The 13969-nt window shown below is 41.9% G+C and overlaps 1 protein-coding gene across 1 annotated transcript in view; it reads left to right on the top strand.

The window, feature by feature from the left end:
* LOC117871016 (complement C4-like) overlaps positions 1-13969 on the top strand; it is an 89349-nt gene that overhangs the window by 59086 nt on the left and 16294 nt on the right. Inside the window, exons 26-35 of the mRNA XM_034758570.1 lie at positions 16-172; positions 1149-1253; positions 3046-3214; positions 3723-3889; positions 4442-4600; positions 6212-6271; positions 7110-7203; positions 7930-8101; positions 10922-11009; positions 12391-12465. Coding sequence (XP_034614461.1) covers positions 16-172; positions 1149-1253; positions 3046-3214; positions 3723-3889; positions 4442-4600; positions 6212-6271; positions 7110-7203; positions 7930-8101; positions 10922-11009; positions 12391-12465 — 1246 coding nt within the window. The remainder of the gene's footprint in view (positions 1-15; positions 173-1148; positions 1254-3045; positions 3215-3722; positions 3890-4441; positions 4601-6211; positions 6272-7109; positions 7204-7929; positions 8102-10921; positions 11010-12390; positions 12466-13969) is intronic.

The raw sequence follows: 13969 nt of genomic DNA, 5'->3' as shown, positions 1-13969 counted from the left end.
GTTTCTTTTATACAGGCTAACTGCATTCATTGCTAAAGTGCTCACAAGGTGCAGAAAATACATCAGTGTCGAAGACCGTTACATACACAAAGCTGTTTCCTACTTGCTTGGACAACAGCAGGCGGATGGCTCATTCCGTGACCCTCACCCAGTGATGGACAGACTTATGCAGGTTGGTCACTGAAAATGATAAGAACCTGTTCCCATATGGGCCAGATTCTCAAGTGCTGTAAATCAGTGTCACTCTATTGAAATCCTTGGGACTATACCAGCTGATGATGTGGCCACGTGTTTTATTTTGTTTTGTTTTGTTTCCCCTGATTCTGGACTTTTATCTTTTGCTTCCCATATAATTGTGTGTGGGGAGGGAAAAATCAACAGCTCTTGCAGCAAAATATTTTTAACTCTTTAAAAGGATGAGTATTTGAGGCAGACTGGGGAGGAATTAGGACTTTTTCTAAAGGCAGAGGGTGCAGAGAAAAACCAGAAAATGAGTCAAGGGCTGGACAAAAACACCTGACAGTGAGAGACTCCAGGAACTCAATCAGTTCAGTTTATTAAGAAGATCAAGTAGTGATTCGATTACAGTGTATAAGTACCTTCATCAGGAGAAGATACCAGGTGCTAAAGGGCTCTATAATCTAGCAGAAAAAGACATAACAGGAACCAATGGCTGCAAGCTGAAGCCAGACAAATTGAAATTCGGGATACAGCACACATTTTTAACCAGGACTGTGATAAACCATTGGGACAAACTACCAAGGGAAGTGGTGGATTCTCATCTTGGATGTCCTCAAATCAAGACGGGATGCCTTCCTGGAAGTGTGCTTTAGACACGTTATTGGGCTCAGTATAGGAGTAAATGGGGAACATGTAAAGGACTGTGTACTAGAAGGTTAGAGTAGAGGATCCAATTGTCTTTTTTTACTTTAAAAGCTATGAATCTATGAATGAAAAAAATACTTATACGATAGAAAAAAAGTGTGGCTGGGAGAATGGAGAAGGATGTTAGGGTGGGTGTATTAGCAATAAATGTGTGACCGTGTGGCGGTGTTTATTCTTCATACAAAGAAATAAAATTAGATTTGCTCAATTTAATAATAAAACAAATGTATGCTTTAGAAGCTTTCCCATGATTAACCTTCTAGGGTGGAGTTGGGAAAGCTGAAGAACATTTGGCTTTGACAGCCTTTATAACCATCGCTATGCAAGAGGCCTTGGGGGCTTTCGATGACTCTAAGTCTTCTGAGGTGGTAAGAAGCCTGCTTTTCTTTTCTCCTTAAATCTTTCATTCTCTTTTTATGTGCATTTGTTTTGTGCTGGCATGCGTGCTGCACTTGGTTTAGCGGCATAGAGATTCCTGAGCATGTCCTTGGCCTCATGTTCACTACTGAGGCTGCCTTTCCACTATGGCACCAACCTTACGCTTCTTGGGCCATATTCAACTCTAATTTCTGTTGGGAGAAATACAGTCACAGCACCCCAGTGGCCACAAGTCTGCTGGACTGGTGCAGTGCAAAACAACCACAACCTTTCCTCCACTGTGGGGAGACTGCAGATCCCCAAAATCACATAGTGCAGGCCAGTGTGACTGGAGGACACACAGATTCAATGCATCCCCTTGGCTGCCTCTACTAGCAAGTTTCTTTGAAGCCCCTCGCAGATTTTAAAGCTACCCTCCCCCAGGTCAGAGCCAGAGGGAAGGAAGGTGGCAGCATCACTACTTGCTCTCCTTGGGGTGAATCCTTTCTATAGTGCAAGAGGAACAGTGGGCCCAGAGAAATGTGGTTTTACACTAGTTGGGGAAACCAGGCCATAGTCAGTAGTGTGCTTATGATACTTTGCTTTTTTATAGCTCCTTTCATCTGAAGATCTCACATTTAAATGAATAAGTCCTCACTATGCCCCTGTGAGGATGAAAGTGCTGTTATCCATTAAACAGATGGGTAAACTTGGAAACCAGCACTAAAAATACTGTTACAAAATGAAGCCAGGACTAAAAGCCATGTCCTTGGAGCTTCAAACACAATAATTATTCTGTAATCCATGGTCAGGTAATAAAATCATGGTTCTAGGTGGAAGCAGGAACAGAGGAATATAGTAATAGCCAGATTTAACAGTGGCCAGCACTTGATGCTTCAGTGGAAGGTGCAAGAAACCTCCTAACTCTAATAATTAGAGACTGGCTTAACCCTTGAATCATAAAGTTTAATCTCTCAGAGCCTATGTTAGAATTAACTATTATACCTCTGTATAGTCTTGTTATCCATATTGATGCCCAATCCCTTTTTTAATCTTGCTATGTTTTTGGCTACAATGACATCCCGTGGAAATGAATTCCACAGTTTAATTAGGCATTATGTGAAAATGTATTTCTTTTAATTTGTCTTGAATTTGACCCTAGTGATAATAAATAATTAATAATAATTAATAGCCCCAGATCCTGAGGTCCCCATTCAGGCAAACACCCAGTTTTGTCTGAGAAAGGACTAAGTAAAAATTGAGTAATAAACTCAGGATTTGGCCAAACAATGCTGTTTAGCACTTATCCAGCACTTTACAAATTCAGAACATTGGACAAACATTCATTTTGAAGTATCTTGTTTTTGCACACATTACTGCCTGCATCGTCTTCGAAGCCTTCCTCTCCCAGAAAATTAGGATCTGGTGCCACAACCGTTGCAATCAGACGCTAAAGGTGCCTCCTCTTCTCCCCCAGAAATCAGCTGTATGTGGCAGGGAGTCTCTGATGAGAATTTTGTACTCCTTGTAAATGGAGCAATTGCAACTCAAATAGCCCATCTATTTTAGCATAGGCCAGCCAGTGCTCATATCAGAAATCATTTTATTCCCTGCCAAAATCTTCAACAAATATCATTGTTTTGCATTATTCTTAACCACAGTTATTAGGGTCACCTCACTCCCATTCAATTTAATTTAGAAATAGCTGTGTTGTATTGTTATAATTCATTGGAACTCAAATCAGTGTTACCTTTGCATTGGTTTTGTACCACCCTTCAAACTGATCCATATTTATTTCCACAGAAACAAGGCATTGAAAAAGCTGTCGCTTACGTGCATAGACAACTCTCACCTCAGCTGAACTTCTACTCAGTTGCAATCTCTGCCTATGCTCTGGCTCTTGTGAAACACGATAGCTCAGAAGCCAAACGGGCAGAACATATTTTAAGAGAAATTTCTACACTCGATGCAGGTACTAATAATTATTCTTACAATGATGATTCAATTTATAAAGCACTCTTCCCAACCAAAGTCCTTGTGAGCTGTTGCAACATAATTAAAAAAAAAAGATCAGGTGCAACAAGGCCAACATGATTAAATGTAGGTAGTATGCAGATTATTAATTCTAGACCTATTGGAATAATAATTCTACCATTAAGCTATCCCCAGAAGCAATCTTAGCACCACACTGAGTTGGCATTGCATACCTTGTGATCAGTACTCTATAACAACTGGGTACATTTGATCAATACACTATAATGGCTGGGATAAGTCAAAACTCTGTTCGAAATCTGGCTTTTTAATAACCTTTGGTTCCTATACTTATTTATGTATATTGTCAGAGTGGTGGTGGCTCTCTCTCTTGGGTGGAATCATTACTATGAAATAAATTACCTATATTTTTCTAAATTGAGCTAAATTGAAGTAATTTTTGGAAAATATCTTCCCCCGATTGATTTAAGACTGAGTCATTGTTTCAGCAATGCAACAGCGCTACTGGGGAAATGGTGAAGATGCAGTTTCTATAGAAGCTACCGCTTACGCATTACTTCAGACGTTACTCCAGAAGGATATCAAGTATGCAGAACCTATTGCTACATGGTTAACAGAAAAAAGGAAATATGGTGGCGGATACTGTTCTACACAGGTATCTGGCTTTCAGGCTCAATGGAGGGGGGGGGAAGTACTGTAAAAAAAAAACCTTATGTGTCCAATAAATATGGAAAGATAAATATTTCTATGGGTCCAACCAGGTAGTCTTTTACAGCAGTTCAGGATCATAATGTTATGGGGCGAAACTGGATTTTCCATTGGTAGAAAGTTGCTTATTTTGATTTGAAGCCCACAGTGAGCCAAGTCCTGATGTCCTTAAGTAAACACCTGAGAATTTGGCCCTCGGAAAGGAACAATATGGGTTAGTGAGGGTTCCATGACTTTAATGGAGCTATGAAGATTTATACCCACTGCGGATCTGGTCCAAAATGTTGATAGAAGAATCTGGAAAATAAGGTGAATGGATTGAGGGGGGTGAGCGGACATGTGGAGATCTCAAAGAGAGAACCTCAAAGGAACAGAGATCTAAAAAGGAGACATCTGAATGAGGAGTTACTTACAAGGAGAGGCATGTGACTAGAGCACTTCGTTATTACCGAAAGACTCCAGTGTGGCTGGTGTTCATTTGTATTTCAATCTCACACAGGATACAGTGGTGGCCCTGGAAGCTTTGTCACAGTATAGCATACAGACTATAGAAAGCGATCCCACCATTCTGAACCTTGCATTAAACCTACCTGGAAGGCACAAAAAGCACTATTTTAACCTGAATAGTAACAATGTCCAGATTCAGGAAGAACTACAGGTACTCAACCCTTTATTGTTCTAAGTTGTGATATTTCCTAGTTTGCAAACAGAAAGAATGTTTTCATTTCTCAGCAAACTTGATATACTTTAGTTGCAGCCTTTTTTCTGTGTAATAACAATATTTAGCACTTTCTGGGCACCTTTCTGCCTCTCCCAGATGTTCAGATTTCTGCTTTTCCTCCGATGGGAAGGACCACTGCAGTCCTCTGTCCATTCAGGGTCATCTTAGGGGAGGGAAGAGGCAAGATATGTCCTTTGCTCTGACCCACAATGCAGTGGGGCCTGGAAAAAGGATCCCTACTCCTGCTGAAGGGATCACTTTAGTGAGGTGGGGAAGACAGGCCCCATAGTTCCTTGAATGACAGTTAGGGAACTGTTACAACCCTGCACTAGGGAGGAGGAACCCCTATAGTCCCTCACTTATGGCAAAAGGGGAACACCACCTAACCTGGTGCAGGTTGCCCAGGTCCCAGACAACAAGTAAGACTCTCAGGGATCACAGGAAAAAGACAACGTGAATAATGGCCAAAGTGTTAAATGTCTACTGTTTGGTACTCAGAGAGTTGTTATTAATGGTTCCCAATCCTGCTGGAAAGGCGTAACGAGTGGGGTTCCGCAGGGGTCTGTTTTGGGACCGGCTCTGTTCAATATCTTCATCAACGACTTAGATATTGGCATAGAAAGTACGCTTATTAAGTTTGCGGATGATACCAAACTGGGAGGGATTGCAACTACTTTGGAGGACAGGGTCATAATTCAAAATGATCTGGACAAATTGGAGAAATGGTCTGTGTTAAACAGGATGAAGTTTAATAAAGACAAATGCAAAGTGCTCCACTTAGGAAGGAAAAATCAATTTCACACATACAGAATGGGAAAAGACTGTCTAGGAAGGAGTACGGCAGAAAGGGATCTAGGGGTTATAGTGGACCACAAGCTAAATATGAGTCAACAGTGTGATGCTGTTGCAAAAAAAGCAAACATGATTCTGGGATGTATTAACAGGTGTGTTGTGAGCAAGACACGAGAAGTCATTCTTCCGCTCTACTCTGCTCTGGTTAGGCCTCAGCTGGAGTATTGTGTCCAGTTCTGGGCGCCGCATTTTAAAAAAGATGTGGAGAAATTGGAAAGGGTCCAAAGAAGAGCAACAAGAATGATTAAAGGTCTTGAGAACATGACCTATGAAGGAAGGCTGAAAGAACTGGGTTTGTTTAGTTTGGAAAAGAGAAGACTGAGAGGGGACATGATAGCAGTTTTCAGGTATCTAAAAGGGTGTCATAAGGAGGAGGGAGAGAACTTGTTCACCTTAGCCTCTAAGGATAGAACCAGAAACAATGGGTTTAAACTGCAGCAAGGGAGGTCTAGGTTGGACATTAGGAAAAAGTTCCTAACTGTCAGGGTGGTTAAACACTGGAACAAATTGCCTAGGGAGGTTGTGGAATCTCCGTCTCTGGAGATATTTAAGAGTAGGTTAGATAAATGTCTATCAGGGATGGTCTAGACAGTATTTGGTCCTGCCATGCGGGCAGGGGACTGGACTCGATGACCTCTCGAGGTCCCTTCCAGTCCTATAATCTATGAATCTATGAATCTATGGTTTGGTTTGCAGTTTGACCTCGGAAGCAAAGTTGAAGTGACGGTAAAGGGCAAAGGAAATGGGACGCTGAGTGTAAGATGGAGCTTGGAAACTTATAAGTTTCATTTTATTTTTCTCTTTCAAAAAGAAAACGGTACTAATTCACATCTGTAGGCGCCTGCCCCACCATCACTTCCAATCACACACAATGCAGGAAGGAACCTTGGGCAGCCTCACCCCTTCCCAAATCCTGCCTAACAGTAACTAAGCAAAGGAATCAATACCCCATACTGCGTAAGACCTTGTCCTTATGCATCCCTGCCCTCCCCCAAATCCCAGGAAAATAGATGCAGAGTGCCCTGAAGGTCACAGATTTTGCCTGTTTTGGACCCGGCTGCAGGGAAAAATTCCAAAGTCTATGGAGCCTCATGGAGAACAGCCTGATAGTTATTTATTACACTGAAATTACTTCAGTTTGTGCACCTCCACTGAGCGCTGCTGGTGGGGGGCAGGAAGGGGGTCTTTGAAGTGGGTAGGTCCCAGGCCATTTAGGTCTTTGAATATTGCACATCAGTCTGTCATTGTTGTATCCACTACAGTCATCAGGAGATAATCTATAGCTATAACTACATTATAAGCTATGGGTGTGATTGACCTGCTCATGCACACAGACTCGTGATAGCTCTCATTGGGCTATCACAAGTATCACAAGCAGGGTAGCTGCGATAGCGCTGGTAGCTGCATCGGAGGCATGGCTGAGTCATACCAAGTACAAACCTGCCTGAAACTAGTTTCTGTGGAATCTCTCTCACGCTCCCTGATCACATGTAACTTCCAGTATGTGCAGAATCAGATAAATTGCTGCAGACCTGGTTGGTTAAATTCTTTGTAATTTAAAGGAGCTTTTAGGGTGTTCTCTTTTTTTTTTCAGATACAAAAAATATATTATTCTGTTGAGAAGGAGAACAACACCTGTAATGACTTGATTCTGAAAGTTGAAATGGAAGGAAACGTCAAATATTCAAGTACGTGAAAAGAAAACAGAGCACCTGTTTTTAATGGTGGCAAATTTGGCTAAACCCTGATAGTATAGACTTTTTAGCTGATTAGATTGGGAAAGGAGAAAGATCTATACTATCGTGCCTTCAGGACAATTTGTATTTTTATTACATGTAGGGTGTTTAATTGGTAATATTTTAAGAATTGTTTTATAAGAGACTTTTTGGAGGGTGCTTAATAAATATACTTATTATTATAATTATTATTATTAGTTATTACTAGAGAGCAAGGATGGCCTTCTTGGCCAAATGACTTAATATCTCTGTGTATCATGGTTCCCGCCCAAAAAGAGTTAATAATATTTCCTGTGTCTGTCTTTTAGCTATTTATTATACTGAAATTACTTCAGTTGGAACACCTCCACTGAGTGCTATCTGTCTTTTCTCCTTAGATTGTTAGCTCTTTGGGGCAGGAATTGTCTTTGTGTATTTACAGATGGGGCCCCAATCTCAGCGGGGACCTCTAGGTGCTACTCTCATACAAATTAAAAATAATGGTGATTATTGCGGGCATTTATTTTAAGCTTTAATTTAAAAGATACATGAGATAATGAGACTGAGGAAAATTAGGTTTATGAAAGCAGTGGAGGTGGCAGGAGTCAACGCTGATCCCTCACAAAGTGCAAAGAGGAGCGCAATCAGCAAGCTCTTCATCCCAGTCTGCCAGGGTCTGATTGTGTCTAACACCTCCAGGTGCTCTGGACGCTGAGGGAGAGGACTATGATTATGGGCAGGACCATGCGATGGAAACCAGAAGAGATGAGCCCATAAGCCAGATAGAATGGTTTGACATCCGCAATAGAAGGAAAAGAGAGGTGCCTGTTCCCGGTAAAACAGAATCATTACGATACAAAGTCTGTGTCAGGTAGGTTTGGGACTAGGTTAACTTTATTAGTGAGATTACACACTTTTGGTTAGGAAGTCTTATACATCTTTCTGCCACTTGTCTTTCTGGAAGCACATGTTCAAATCCTGGCATGGTGGCTCAGCTCTTCATCTTCCAAGACAGTAAAGCTGATTTCCATGCAGTGTATGGGCCATTCACACAAGATCTTAAGCACCAAGCTCCTGTTTGCTCTGCATATCATTAAAGAATAGTTTGTCTGTCTGCTGTTTTCATGTAAGATTTTGCCCCCGTGTTCTTGGTCAAAAATTAACTCCTGCCTTATATCCCCATAGTTGTATTGTATGCCAACTATTCACCTGGCTGCTGCCTTCCACCTCAGAGGTAGTTGCACTTCAGCATATGTAAACAACAAAAACTCAATAATCTACACCAAAGAGGAGGGGAAACCTCAGTGGGATTAGTGTAGTTTGCAGATTACGGAGTGTTGGCGTGTGCCCCGTGTGAGTAACTTCCTTCTCCCTGTGGATGTCACATATTCTCCCCCGCTCCCTCACACTCATTAATGCCCTGGAAAAGAGCTAGTCCATTTACTATTGGCTGGCGGTGCCTCTCCAAAGATAGACCACGTTCTCTTGCTGTTGTGTGGAGAGCAGAGGGGAAGGTCTGGCTCTAAGTGCCCCTGGTTCTGTTGGAACCATGGGAATGAAGAGAAACTGGTAGTTATGTAGTAGAGGCACTGGAACCCAATGAGTGAGAAGGGCCTTTATTAAGGCTGCTGTTTCACTCTCCTCCTGTGCAATGGTGGCTTTTAAGCAGTGGCAGCTCAGAGTTTTAGGCAGGACTTTGTAACTTGCTTTTGTTCTGTACATGTATCAGTGGGAGGTGAGATGCAAGGTGAATGAGGTAATACCTTTTATTGGAGGACCAGCTTCTGTTGATGACAGAGACAGGGTTTTGAGCCACACAGGTCTGACCTGAAGAAGAGCTCTGTGTGGCTTGAAAGCTTGTCTTTCTCACTAGCAGAAGTTGGTCCAATAAACGATATTACCGCACCCACCTTGTCTCTCTAATATCCTGGGACCCACATGGCTACAACAACCCTGCATACAACAATGGGAGGTGAGGGCACTTAGTACCACATGGGATCAAGGTATAATAAAGGGCACTTTGAAAGTGCCTATCAGTGTTGCATTGTGGGTGCACCAGCAGGAGCCCTGGGCTGTGCGCCGCCACCTGCTCCCACAGCACCAGCGGGGGTCCCAGGCCACCCCCCCAGCACCCATGGTGCTCCCCAGACCGCCCCCCTCAGAGCACCCCTGGCCCAAAGTTTAGTCAGCAGTATATAGTATAAGTCATGCAGTCACGGGCCGTGAATTTTTGTTTACTGCCCTTGACCTGTCCGTGACTTTTACTAAAAATATCCAAGACTAAAATGTAGCCTTAGCTATGGACACTTGGGGAAGTTGCTGCTGTGAGTGTTAGGGTTGTTTGGTAATGTCTGACTGAACGCCCTGAGAGGAGGAGGGGAGGCACTTTATTCATTGATCATATGGAAGAACTATTCCAGTAAATTAGCAGCTGCAATGAGTATAAAGGTACCTACCCCAGCTGTCCCATTCATAATGCTGCACTGCTTTTTAGAGAGATGCTGTCACCTCCTCTGTAGCCATCATGAGTAAAGAAGATGGCTACTAACATCCTAGGGGATGTCTTGTTGTTTGCTAATCAAGAAGCAGGAAAGGGCAGAGCTGGCAGAACATAGTGTCCTATACAGAATAGGGTTGCAGCAGCCATTTTGCTTGCTCCCACAGTTAAGCTAGGGCTGCCAGAGAGCATGGCAGTGGCCTTCCTGAGAACCCCCACTTCAGAAGAGCCGGGGGGTGGTAACAACCATTCTATCAGGCCACCTGCCCTGCTGGAATCTGTTTCTTCCACTGCCACCCGCAGAGCCTTAGGAGCAGTGACCACCTGGTCTAGCTACCCCCAGAGAATAGCAGCAGCAAGAGTGGGAGGAGAACTAGGACTCACCTTGTTCCAGAGCATTACTGGGTACCAGGGCCAGTGGCAATGAGTAATGTGAGACTCCTGCAGTGGCTCTTAGGGTGTGTGATGATATCTGCACTGTCCTCCCCATCACAGCAACAGAACATCCCTGAACTGTGCTACAGTGCACTGCACACTTGCAATCCAGTGTGGATTTATGGGGTTGTGGTTTACCACAGCATGAATTATCAAAGAGCCACTGTCATTTGTAAAGCACATTGTAACAGCTTCTGATGAGAGGTACCATGTAAATGTAACATACCATCATCATCTCTGGCTTCTTGGCTCAACAAAAACAATCCAACTCTGAAGAATTTGGGACAGAGGGGAATTAAAGGGCATTAGAAAAGCACAACAGACAGTTGCATATTTAGGAATTTAGTCTCTAGACATAAATTTAAGCTATTTACTTGCCTAGGTAGATAAGTTTAAATAAATGGCTTCTAGGAAAGCTTTGGATTGTGCTCATTGACAATAGGAATCAGAATCTGTTTCATCATCACCAGGCAGGAATGGCAAAGCTCTTCAGATGACCCTCTTTGTAACAAAATGTAAATGTACAATGTAGAGAGACAAGGTGGGGAAGGTAATATCTTTTATTGGACCAACTTCCATTAGTGAGAGAGACAGTGTTACACAGAAAGCTTGTCTCTCTCTCATTAATGGAATTTGGTCCAATAAAAGATATTACCTCACCCACCTAATGTTTCTAATGTCCTGGGACTGATATGGCAACAGCAACATTGCATAAGTTGTACAATGTAAGCATTTACTAACAGCAATTTTCTCTAAAAGGTCCACAGGTCCCAATATACCAAAGATGTCTCTAGTTGATCTCTCACTTTTAAGTGGCTTGGAACCTGACACAACTGAACTTGAGCAGGTGAGGAGCATTTCTTTCATTGACATCTGTAATTTAATTTATTATTTTTGCACTGTTCTTTGGGAGTCTTTGTTTATCACAAGAGTAAAAGGGGTGGGTTTTAGCCCCACGTCTCTCAAAAGTTTGCAGAATAATTAACAGGAAACTGAGAATCGGGACAGACATTTTCATTATGGAAAAGAGTTAGGGCTGTCAATCAATCACAGTTAACTCACGCAAATAACTCAAAAATTAATCACGATTTTAAAAATTAATTGTGATTAATCACAGTTTTAATCACACTGTTAAACAATACAATTCAATTGACATTTATTAACTATTTGTGGATTTTTTTCTACATTTTCAAATATATTGATTTTAATTATAACACAGAATACCAAGTGTACAGTGCTCACTTTAAATTATTATTTTTGATAAGAAGAAGCAGGCAGCAGTATTTTCCGTAAATGTAAATCTTGTTTGTCTTAGCAATTGGCTGAACAAGAAGTAGGACTGAGTGGACTTGTAGGCTCTAAAGTTTTATATTGTTTTGTTTTTGAGTGCAGTTATGTAACAAAAAAAAATCTACATTTGTAAATTACACTTTCACGATAAAGAGATTGCACTATGGTACTTGTATGAGGTGAATTGAAAAATACTGTTTCTTTTGTTTATCATTTTTACAGTGCAAATATTTGAAATCAAAAATAATAATATAAAGTGAACACTGTACACTTTGTAGTCTATGTTGTAATAGAAATCAATATATTTAGATGTGTAGAAAAACATCCAAAATATTTAATAAATGTCAATTGGTATTCTATTGTTTAACAGTACGATTCATCGCAATTAATTTTTTTAATCACGATTAATATTTTTAAATTAATCACGTGAGTTAACTGCGATTAACTGACAGCCCTAGGTATGTGAGCTGTGAATTGCACCACTAGATCACATACCGTAGACATACCCTTAGTTAGGGATTGATTGCTTTTGTTGATAGGTGGCTTGTCTGATGACTACTGGATTTGTCCTCCTAGACTTTTTTTTTTTTTTTTTTAAATAGTCCCTGGCTGGATATGGTGTTTGGTTGCTTCAGTCAACTCAAATCTTAATATTTTGTACTCTTTTGTCTTATGACTGTTAGATGCTCACAATATGCCCTTCATAATGGATTAAATAAATAAAATACAATAAAAATGAGCAAACAGTCCCTCCATATACTCATCCAGAAAATAGCCTAGGTCCTCCACCACATAAAGGAACAGCAGATGAAGGAACTGTTCATTCTAAGGAAGAATCAACCAGTCCAGTACAATACACAGCTAAGCAGTTTAAAACAGCCAGCATAAGCCAAAACAGATTTTAAACCAAGGTAAAAACGATGTTTCTGTTTTTGTAGTTGGTAAAGTCTACAGACCAATACATCGACCACTTTGAGTACAAAGAAGGAAAGGTTTTGCTCTACTTTGGAGAGGTGAGTGAATCCTGTATGACTTTTCCAACTTCCGTCAGGTGATGTTATAAAGAAGAGAGTATGTTTAGAGGCATATCTTTTAAATCTGTATATTGTTGGTACTGCTGCTTAGCTCAATGTAGGGGGAGGGATAGCTCAGTGGTTTGAGCATTGGCCTGTTAAACCCAGGGTTGTGAGTTTAATCCTTAAGGGGGCCATTTAGGGATCTGGGGCAAAAATCAGTACTTGGTCCTGCTAGTGAAGGCAGGGGGCTGGACTTAATGACCTTTCAAGGTCCCTTCCGGTTCTATGAAATAGGTATCTCTCCATATATTATTAGTCCACCCAGACAGCAGTGCACCATCATGTATTAATTAGAGGACATACCCGTTCTTTATCCAAAAGTATCTTTAGGCCTTTGTAATACCCAGAAAGATTAATACTATGTTCTGGACCAGGACTTTGGAACAAAGTAGTCACAGAGCCCCTAATGAATCCATTCAAGCCAGAGCAATTGCTAGCATTTGTGAGGCCCCAGGGCCCGAATCCTGCAAAGCAATTATGCATGTGCATAACTTCAGGCATGAGAGTAATCCCATTACAGATGGTGTGTTTCCATGTGTGTAAAGTTAAATATGTGCTTTGCTGGATCAGGGCCCATGACAAGAGAGATGTACAGGGACGTCCTCAAATTATCTGCCTTCTGGGTATCTACAATGCCCCTGACATCCCTGTGGCATTACTTCACATGGTGACTTCTTCCTTCAGCCATTTGAGATGCTTCACTTCCTTAAGTGACACTCAAGCATAGATGCCACTCGCAGGTGATTTACACAGAAGGCAGCAAGAAAAGAAATAATTAAGGACAAGGGCCAAACTGGATGAGAAAAAAAATAGATATTAGTATTGCTATGGTTGACAAAGTGATTGTGTTTATGTGGGGATCATAAATAAATGTAACATATGTGGGATGGGATAGCTCAGTGGTTTGAGCATTGGCCTGCTAAACCCAGGGTTGTGAGCTCAATCCTCAAGGGGGCAACTTATGGACCTGGGGCAAAAATCAGTACTTAGTCCTGCTAATGAAGGTGGGGGGCTGGACTGAATTGACCCTTCAGGGTCCCTTCTAGCTCTATGAGATAGGTATATCTCCATTAAATGTAAATAAACTGTAACGGGTCAGCACCCGCCTCTTGTGCATGCCCCCTTTTCTCTGGCCAATCGTGCCTGCAAACACAGTTCTTTTCACGGGGAGGGGGCACCCACCTTTCGTGGATGGCCCCCTTTCTCTCGGTTAGGTGTGAGCCTGCTTTTGGTTTTTTGTTCTTTCAATGGGGTGGCATCCACCTCTCGCAAGCACCACCCCTCCCCCAGCCGGTGGTTCTCTCAACTGGTCTTCAGCAGCTTAGCCCTCGGGCCAAGCCGCACATGCTGTCCCCGCTTTTGGGATATACAGTCCTGAGTTCTTATCACAGCCCTGGTTTGGAACCATAGATCACCCAGCTGGTGTCCATTTCAGCAGCCC

This window comes from Trachemys scripta, chromosome 1 (assembly GCF_013100865.1).
Source record: "Trachemys scripta elegans isolate TJP31775 chromosome 1, CAS_Tse_1.0, whole genome shotgun sequence".
NCBI classification, from domain to species: Eukaryota; Metazoa; Chordata; order Testudines; family Emydidae; genus Trachemys; species Trachemys scripta.
The sequence above is the reverse complement of the archived record's forward strand: the minus strand, read 5'-3'. Positions and strand labels throughout refer to the sequence as shown.